This window comes from Coffea arabica, chromosome 8e (assembly GCF_036785885.1).
Source record: "Coffea arabica cultivar ET-39 chromosome 8e, Coffea Arabica ET-39 HiFi, whole genome shotgun sequence".
NCBI classification, from domain to species: domain Eukaryota; kingdom Viridiplantae; phylum Streptophyta; class Magnoliopsida; order Gentianales; family Rubiaceae; genus Coffea; species Coffea arabica.
The window spans coordinates 31,604,599-31,614,145 of NC_092324.1; the positions used below are offsets into that span (position 1 = coordinate 31,604,599).

Below are 9,547 nucleotides of genomic sequence, written 5' to 3' on the forward strand. Positions count from 1 at the left end.
CAAGGCAGCTGGTGCTCCTGCTCCAGCCAAGAAGGTGTCTCCACCCCCAGCTAGCGAGGCCCCGGAGGCACCGACTCCGTCAGATGATGCCACAGCTCCCAGTTCTGATGCCCCCTCAGATGCCCCCAAGAGCGATGCACCTGCATCTCAGGCACCAGCTGCAGATGCTGATGATGACAAAAACAAAAATGCAAGTTTCAAGCACCTGGCCTCTAGCACTCTTGGTTTTGTTGCGGTTTTGGCATCCTTCCTCGCTGCTTATTGAAGTGTTTGATCGCAACAAGGCATTTGTTAGGGAAAATTTTGAGCAAAAAAAAAATAAAAATGAATCCTATGTTTAATGGTGAGAAATGTAATGAAATGTAAATTTGCAACACGAATTTCTTTCCATATAATCATGTTTGTATTGAAAACAAAATCATTCCAATCCATTTTACCAGATAAGTCAATCTTTATCCTACAAAATAAAGTTTACTGACCTAGTGGCGGAGCCACGATTTTCATTCAGTGGATGCACAAATCAAAGGATTTTTTTTTTTTTTAGAAAAAAAAGATTGTCCTGAATGGAAGTGGAGAATGATAACATTCATATAGCAAGTAGTGAAACATATTTAATAAGTACAATAATAATATGTAAGAAACTATTGATCCCCTATAACTCATTAAAATACAAATATTTGTTGTTTAAAAACTCACTAGCAAATCAAACTTCTTATAATATTTGGCTTATACTCTAGCAATCATTAAGGCATGGGTTGTTTGTATCATTTTATTCTTTTTCAATAAGAGTTCTTTTCAGATTACTTACAGGCTCAAATGCAAATGCAAATGCAAATTAACTTACCGCAAACTATTTGGGGTGAAACCAGAAGTATCTGGTACTTATAAAATGTCAATTTTTCTTTGGTTAGTGGAGTACATTTATCATTTGATAGGACAACATTAAATCATTTTGAAACTATGATGCCTAAAACTGTAATTTTAGTCTGTCCAGCAAGTGCCCTCTTTCGATAATGGTAAAATCCACCTTATATTCGCTTGATTTAATTCACGTTTTTGCTTACATACAGTCAATAAAAAGATTACTTACGTATATAATATAAACTCGATTTGATATAAAAATAACTCAGGGTCCAAAATTCGAAAGTGTTACAAATTAAATGATTTAAACCGCCCGACTCATATGATCCAATTAGCAAGCCTACTCATCCGTACAATAAATAATGACTCCGGCTCTTGTACATTTTGTTTCCGTTGCTTCAAGAAACCCGAATACACCGCACCAGTCGAGTTCAGTTGTAAACCACATAACGAGAAACAAATAAAGCAATACACATATCGAAAATAGACTTCGGATCTTGAATGCATCATTACCACTAACTTCTCTGCCATTCCACACCTTTGCCATTGTGTATTCACTAGTGGTTTGGCTACAATACTTGCTAAACTTTCCTAGCCTCCAAAACATGTCATTCAATTCTCAATTCTAATATCTTCTGACAATTTGTTCCCTCACGGTTTCTCAATATTTCCCTCCTTTCCACAAGATCACTTTCTTCTTTTCAACATCAAATTGGCTTACAATCACTCGAGCTCAAATTAGCGTTATGTCATGTATAATGAATGCCCTGTTACTCTCCAGTCCCCACTTCATGGACGAAGCACCTAAATTTTAAACAGAAAGAATGAAATAAGTTATTAAGCCAGCTTCTGGACACCCACCCGCATGAATTTCACTTGCGATGGGCTTCCACATCCGACATTAGCTTTGGCAACTTGCTCTTCTTTTGGTGATATTTCGCATATGAGTACCATATACCACCAGCTGTATTGATTACTAGTCCAGTAACGTTCAGTGCGTGCACTTGCACTCCTCCTAACAATATGAAACCAAAGGTCTGCACAGAAGCAAAGAAATGAGTGCATCAATTATCTAACCTCTTATGAAAGCATAGAAAAGACGTCCAAAAAAACTGGCTTCAGGCTCTTAGATTTTCTTTAGATAGATATAGTAATTAAACTGCAAAGAAAAATTGAATCCTTACATACCGTTGAACCGACCCCCTTGAGGACACCAACTATAGTGGTGGTTAAAGCAGAGTTAACAATGGTACACAAGAACATAGTGTAGTTGAGAACAATTCCCATCACCAGAGAAAGAAGAAGAATAACCAAAAACGATAATGAAGTACTCTGTCCAGAGAAAAGATGCCCATGCCAAAAAGATGATTTCAGTGAGTATACTGGAAATAAGAACAGCACAAAGCAATATTTTAAAAGACAGCAATGTACGAGCTCAACCTCACATGAAATATAGGAACTCAATGGACTGTAGTATTCAAACAAAATAAACAAAAAATGAGAGAGGAGCTTGCATGCGTGTATCCCTTTTTAGCGGCTTCCATTTGATGAAAAAATGTTAGAGAACAATGTGAAACACTCTAATCAATGTCTATTCAGCAATGTCTTATCCAGCATTTGTCTCTTATGCACACTAGGCCTCCAGCAAAGATTAGGCATACGAATGGTCGGGAATGGGGAGGTACTATGCTTTGACTCAGCTGGAAAGATCAATTATGTTCTAGCTAGGACTTTATGACACCAAATACACAAACATCACACAGTTGACTTGAAGACCCTATTGACTGGTTCCAGTACCTAGTAATGTGCAAGCTGATTACCTAGTTGCAAAAGGGATCTCCATTCCAGTATGTGCATAGCATACAATGCTAGCATTTAACTTGCATGATTTCTTGAAGGAAGTGCTATCTATGTAGAGAAAGGTAACATTATTTATGCAGGCAGTAGCATGGGAAAAGAAGAAATTTGATTCATGATCAAAGTTGAGGTTCTTGCAGAAAGCCTAAAGGAAAGCTTGGTCAGGGGGTCTTACTGCCAAAGCTGAAGTTCTATGTGAAGAACTTCACAAAAAACAAAAGAGAGGGGAAGGGGGGAACTATCCTTCAATCAGAAAAAAACCAGAATCCTACTTTTATACAGCCCAACCCTGCTCTACAAAAAATCAATAGGATAAAACATAAGCTAGTCTGACATCATAAAAATAAAAGTAAAATTTGAACAAAGGAAATGCTAATACAGTCTTACTGCATCAATATATCTCCAAGGTAGTACTTTCCCAAGGTAGAAAAGGGAAAACTGAGTCATTTTCAAATTCCATCTTAACATTAACATATATGTTGGGGTTTATTAGGGTGTTTCTCATCTTATGTTAACATCCATGAAGATGACCAGATGAACAGCATAACCATCACATTTGATATTCAGGGATCTTGAAAAGGAAACACAAATACAAGTGCATAGTAATAAAATTCTACAGCAAAGTAATAATAATAAATCCAACATCAGAAACCTCACCTGCTAGGTCATGGTATCATATTGACACTCTTACTCAAAATAGTGATTTATCTATTATGAATGAATAGCATTTAAAACATATCCAGACAAAATCTCAGAACATGTCATTTCGGCCATGTAAAATATCATGTGACAACAATATGAATAACTCATTGACAACACTAGACAGGCTCATGGTTACTACTTGCCTATAGTTTCTACCAGCATAAACTCCTCTATTTTCCAGCGAAGGCTAAGACTTACCATGCTTGACTCAGACGGGCATGATTGACCCACCCCAAGACAGGCATGATTGACCCAGAAATTTTTCTGGAAAATCCCCATTATCAGTGCTACCAAAATTTCCATATTACTCAATTTGGACGGATCTGAAGCACTACAAGTTTTCTATCGTCTAATATACGAGTGCCATACTTTGTGATGTGATTGTGACCTTCACCAATAAGTACCAGAGTTTACAGTTGCTAGGCTCTATCTCTATTTAAGGCTGTTTGACTCCTCACTCCAGATTGATCACCTTGCTTGTCTAGCTTAGGAAACACCTTATTTTGGTTCAATAAGGCATTGGCTTAATGCATGAACACTTACCACAACCACCATGCACCTGTTCCACACTTGCTAAATCCAAAACTCATTCATTGGCCCCTCTTCCCGCTCCTGCTTGCACTGTTCTGACCCCATAAACAACATTCAATCCCACATCTCCAATGGTCACCCCAGTGTCCATTTTTACCTGCCCAACTTGATTCCTACTTCCCATCATGCCTTTCCCTCCAGTGACTTTGCCGCTCCCCCACAAGCCACTGGCACACCATCCCCACCACCATACCAACCACTACCATAAAGCGCCACAAGACCACCAGCATTCCTCTGCCCACAACAACTGTCGGGAGAGGGAGGGTGATGGATTTTGCTGGAATGCAAGGAGAGAGAAGAAAATGGGGGGAGTGGTGAGGAAAAGCATGTAGATGAAGAGGAAGAGAAAAAGAGAAGGCAGACAAGGTGGGGAAAGTGGCAGAAGATCGAGGGGGTAAAGCTGAGGAGGCATGAAAGAGGTCAACAAGGGGGAGAATAGAGACAGAGGAAAGCATGTAGAACGAGGGTAGGAAAGAGGAATAATACAAAGGGGAGAGAGAAGTAGAGACACATGGCAAGAGAATAAAAAAGAATAAACATTGAGGAAAACAATCACGCAAAAGATCTTCCTGGCTAAAGTGAAACCAAAGTAGAAATTTGAAAAAATGAAGATCTTCCTGCCTAAAAGATCTTCAAGTAAATATTTGTGTAAGGCATCAAATGTAGAAAAAGTAGAAACTAGAGGGACTAAAATGAAGTTTGCCTAAAATGTATAGAACCATTAGAACAGAAAAAGAATATATCTGAGAAGATAATTATGTCTGAACATCCACTAGATATAGAAACAAAATGTGTGAGTTAGTCCTTCATTTTTGTCGCTTTTTTTATTGTGTGGTTGGAGGTCAGTCTGTGGCATGGGCGCGAACCTGTTTATTAAGTAAACCTGAAAAAGCTACAAGAAAGGGAGTGGGGCATCAACAGTAACCTCCTTTAGAAATCAATTGCAGTATGCAATACAAAAACATTCAGCTTCTGCACGTTAATGAGTCGTCTTATAAATCAAGATATATTAGAGACCTCAGAACGTGTTTATTTGTGAATAGATGACAACATTTTAATCATGTATAGGGAAAAACATAATGAATTTGCTTAAATATTTTAAAAGCTTGCGTCTCTGTGCATTGTCCCAACACAACAAGAGAACAAAAGAAGGAAGGATCCATGTGCATGCTTCATGGCAGACTTAATAGCTGCACCAAAGCCAAAGATTGTCAGAAAATGCAATAGGAAGAACACAACCTATGGAATTGGTGTCTAACAATTTCCTGGCATTCAGTATGCTCTATAGAAACTGTAAACAGTTCCAAATTCCTAGTTGATTTTTGTAATAATAGAAGTGGAGCAAATACAGACTTAAGCATTTACTTGATTTGGTCTCCCAGTTTATCCTAGAATACCCTGGAAAATAAAGAGAACAGTCTCTTCTACTTCCCATTTAGTACCCTTCACTCTCTTCTAAGTATTTCATGATAATGCTCGGAGAACAGAAATATTCCTAACCAGCCAAAATATTACTAAAATAGAGTTAACGCCCTTGAATAGCAAAAGAATAAATGCTTCCAAGACACATATATTCCTAACCAGGCAACATATTTGTAAAATACAGTTGATTCCCTTGATTAGCAAAAGAAATGCTAATTTGATGCTTTGGGATAAGAAGTACTCTAACCAACCAAAATATCACTAAAAAATTATACATATGTGTGTCTGCATGTGTTGTACGTGCATGCGTGTGTGTGTGTGTGTGTATATCACATACATACATACATATGGTTGATTCCCTTGATTAGCAAAAGAAATGCTAATTTGATGCTTCACGATAAGAAGTACTCCTAACCAGCCAACGTATCACTAAAATATTATACATATGTATGTGTGTCTGCATGTGTGTATGTGTGTGTGCTATGTGTGTGTAGCAAGTCCACATTCAAATTTCATAAAAGAGATCATCAAATTCATTAAGCTTTAAAATCAGTTCAGTTTTACTTAAATTAAAATAATGTGTATGAATCAAATGTAGAGGAAACTAGAAAGGTCTTAACCTTTGCAAGCAACAATGACAAGGAGTTCGGAAACTCTCCAGTAGCGATGATGAGAAACAGGAGAAATGGTAAAGACAAAAAGCTGTTATAGAACATGATCTCAATTGATGACAGCCCATCCTCCGCACCTGACCTCTCCACCAATACAAGGTACATGGTCTGAATCGAAACAAAAAGTTCCATCAAATAGACATGTTAAGTATCAAAGTAAAAGTTGAAAACAAAACATAAAAAGGCCAGAGGAACAAAAGAACTCAAGCAAGACCTGGAAGAAAACAGAAGTAAGAGCCATGCTATATCCAAAAGGATCAAAAGAAAAATCTCCTAGCGCTGCTATAATTACACCTGCAGCTGTCAGCATAACTGAAAGGGTTACCTGAAATAAGATGAGAAGGACAAGAAGCATAATCAGAAGCTTATTAGTTTGATTGGTAGCCATTGAGATAATGGCTGCAGAGAAATTTGGAAAGAAATTGGGAGATACAAACAGGCTAAGGAGAAGTTCTTGGTAACCTTATTCAAGCATAATTTTTAAATTGACAATAAAATGTTAATGCAAAAATTCACATTGACTTTCATATAGTTGAAACACTTGCAATAAGAGTTCAATTCAACTCAAAATATATTAATTGCTTGATTTAATTCAACAATGAGTTATACAAAGATTCCTTTGGTTCAGAATCTCGTATCAGCAGCTTGACATATGGAAATTCAGCTTCAGATTTCAGCACAACTGCTGCATAGAATAAAGGAAGAAGCACTCTAAAACTTATATAAGAGCTAATGAGTCATTTTCAAAATAAAAAATTTCAAAGAGCGCAGAATCAAATTCCATTATTATTCTTTTCTCATATAAATTCTCTCATGTGAAGTAAACAATCATTGTCTGGAGCAAACCATATGGTAAACAATTTCATAGCCATTAACACTTGAAAGTAGTTCCTTCTTATTTCACGAATTTTGAAAAGATAAGGATGGTATTAACAGAAAATGGTACAGGGCAAGATTTTTTAGTCCAAATGTATAAAGCAGGCTCATCAACGCATAATTTTACTTTCTACTCATGGATGCACAACTGATTGTAAGATTTAACTCAAGTATAACTACCGCCGAAAAAAAAAAAAAAGATACAGATTGCTACCAGTTTACAGGAAGGAATTGCTTGACGCATGTACAACATGTGCAGTTAAGAAAAAGATTATCTGGCCGCAAATGAGAATATCCAAGAAGAATGTAAAGGCAGCACTAACAGAAACAAGAAAAGCAGAAAAGAAACAGAACTACTAAAGGTAACTGCACTACTAAGTGTACATGGATAGTCTTGAAGCATAGATGGTGACCTGAGTTGTAGGTTTTCCCTTTCCAGTAAAGAATCCAGCTATTAGAACAGCAAGTGGTGTCAATCTTTTGATGGCAATGTACATTGGAATGTTTACTCCTTTTAAACTTGCTAAAGCAAATGCAACATTTGCATTGTAGAATAACGAAACAAATATAAGTTTTTTGGCTGTCTCCACATTTAGTCCTCTGGCTTTCATGTATCCCATGGATCTACCAAAATGAATGAGCAAAGTAGTTGCCAATTGCTGCTCATAGCTCAAACATGGCAAATAGAAACCTAGTCAATAATCTGAAAACCATTTAAAGCATTACTCTAGCAGGTACCTATCAAATATGAGCTGAATCACATGAGTAGATTTATAGAATACACCAATCATTCGTCAAGTTTTACCTGGAGTGTAAGCAAAGTCATTGAGTGTGCATACTGCATCAGCACTGCCTTATTGATGAAAACCATTGCCATTGAAGCAATCCCATATGAGACTGCAGCAAACAAACTGCATTGCAAGATATCCCTCATGTTTTTAAATCCCAACTGAGCAAACAAAATCCAAAAAGGAAAAAAAAAAAAAAGGCACAGACGCACAAACACACTCTTGCAGTAGTATTGCAGAAAGTATATTTGCAGAAAATACTTGAACAATTTTACAAAGAGGAACATTATACCACCAGTCAGTAGCACAATTGTGGTGAGGCTTCAGGTCATATGGTAACTATCACAGATTTAATTGAGGAAGAAAAGAAAAAGTCAATAAAACACTAACTAAATGGACAATTAGCTCCAGTCAATGCATTTCTGCATGCATTTTCAAGCTAAACAGTCTAAAGATAGCATACCATATCATAAACCACTTAAGAATAATCAAAGAAAAATACTTCAAAAAAGAAAAGAAAAGAAAGGGGAAACATCATGACATAATTACTGACGACATTGAAGAAGGCAGTTCAGTAAAAGTACAAGAGGCAGAGTACTGAACAGAATCTGTCCTTAGATGTCAAAATCTGCATAACTACAAAAAGCAGAGTACTGAACATAGTCTGTCCCTAGATGTCAAAATCTGCATATTCAGCAAAATCATATCCAGTCCAGAAAGCAAATTTAATGCAAAGAAAAATAAATGCATCACAAAATTCAAGGGTCTGCCAATTAAATTTCAAAAAATAGATAATTAATCAGCATAAATCCAAACCTCAAGAATGAACTCGTGTCTGCAGCATCCATCTCTCAAGCCTGAACCCACCTAATAAATGCCACAAATATTTCAATATCACAATTATTTCAACCTTAAAAACAAAGTTGGGCTTTTCGTCCCAGATGGCAAAAAATGGCGGGCTTCAAGAAAATAAGAGAATTGATTCAAGTAAGAGGGACGCTTAATGTATAAATCAACGATTGGATTAAGAATTGAGTGAAACTAAATTTAAAAAAAAAAGTCACATGAATAATTAAATTAATTGATAAATAAGTGAATAAAAGTTCTCCTTGGATCAAGAGAAAGAGTGGTGGTGTTGAATTTTGAGTGAAACCTATGACTAATGTGACTAGTAAAAATTGTTTACGCAATAGTTTAAGGTAATTAGTAAAGTGTTAGTTGTGGGTTTAACGTTCGAGGATGAAACCTGTGTGTACTTGCCTAAACAGCAATGCCACGTTCCTTTTTTGATTTTGTTCTTTTGCTTTTTCCCCTCCAACCACAGATCGCAAAATGGTGTAATGTAACAGGGAGGCATTGGGGATTTGATGGGGAATGGGGATTGGGGGGATTCGTGGATTACGCAAGAGTCGGTGAAGCAGGTGAGGGGTTGACCGTTGGACTGTGAAGCCATCGCCATGTGAGGCGGGTTGATTGCCGGGGAAAGACGGAACGAATGATATGTAGATTGGTATATACGGTTATTATTGGTTCTCAACGCGAAATTGGATAACTATTATTTGGTCAAAAATTATTTAATTGCATCACAAATATAATTTTTTATCTTTTCAATCACCTTTTTATTTTACATATATCGTATCACAAATGATGAGAACATGAAGATCGATCTCAAGAATCATTGAAGATCTGAACTTGTGTCATGATTATTTCTTGCTATTTATGTAATTAAGTTTTCAGCAATAAGTGTTAGTTAATTAGAATTAGTCTTGAGTTATTTTT

General features: G+C 36.6%; 1 protein-coding gene across 5 annotated transcripts; it reads right to left on the minus strand.

The window, feature by feature from the left end:
* Positions 1–1,095: 1,095 nt before the first annotated feature.
* LOC113722549 (UDP-galactose/UDP-glucose transporter 7-like) lies at positions 1,096–9,271 on the minus strand. 5 transcript variants are annotated; one of them, XM_027245833.2, is made up of 8 exons: positions 9,029–9,271; positions 8,585–8,625; positions 7,786–7,891; positions 7,394–7,639; positions 6,319–6,429; positions 6,054–6,212; positions 2,050–2,193; positions 1,096–1,898 (listed from the first exon to the last, which is right to left on the minus strand). In XM_027245833.2, the coding sequence occupies exons 2-8, from the start codon at positions 8,614–8,616 to the stop codon at positions 1,734–1,736; spliced, it is 963 nt and encodes a 320-aa protein (XP_027101634.1). In that variant the 5' UTR covers positions 8,617–8,625; positions 9,029–9,271; the 3' UTR covers positions 1,096–1,733. The 5 variants fall into 5 exon arrangements, with proteins under 5 accessions (XP_027101634.1, XP_027101632.1, XP_027101633.1 ...); XM_027245831.2 differs by having other exon boundaries at positions 8,585–8,635; XM_027245832.2 differs by having other exon boundaries at positions 8,585–8,635; positions 9,015–9,271.
* Positions 9,272–9,547: the final 276 nt, after the last annotated feature.

Excerpts from the sequence above, each read along its gene's own strand:
- LOC113722549 (XM_027245833.2), bottom strand. The coding sequence starts at position 8,616 with ATGGATGCTGCAGACACGAGTTCATTCTTGAG. Across the intron at positions 7,640-7,785 it reads TGACTTTGCTTACACTCCAG|CAATTGGCAACTACTTTGCT; the intron begins GTAAAACTTGAC and ends AGCTATGAGCAG. Across the intron at positions 2,194-6,053 it reads TGTCATTGTTGCTTGCAAAG|AGTACTTCATTATCGTTTTT; the intron begins GTTAAGACCTTT and ends TTCTCTGGACAG.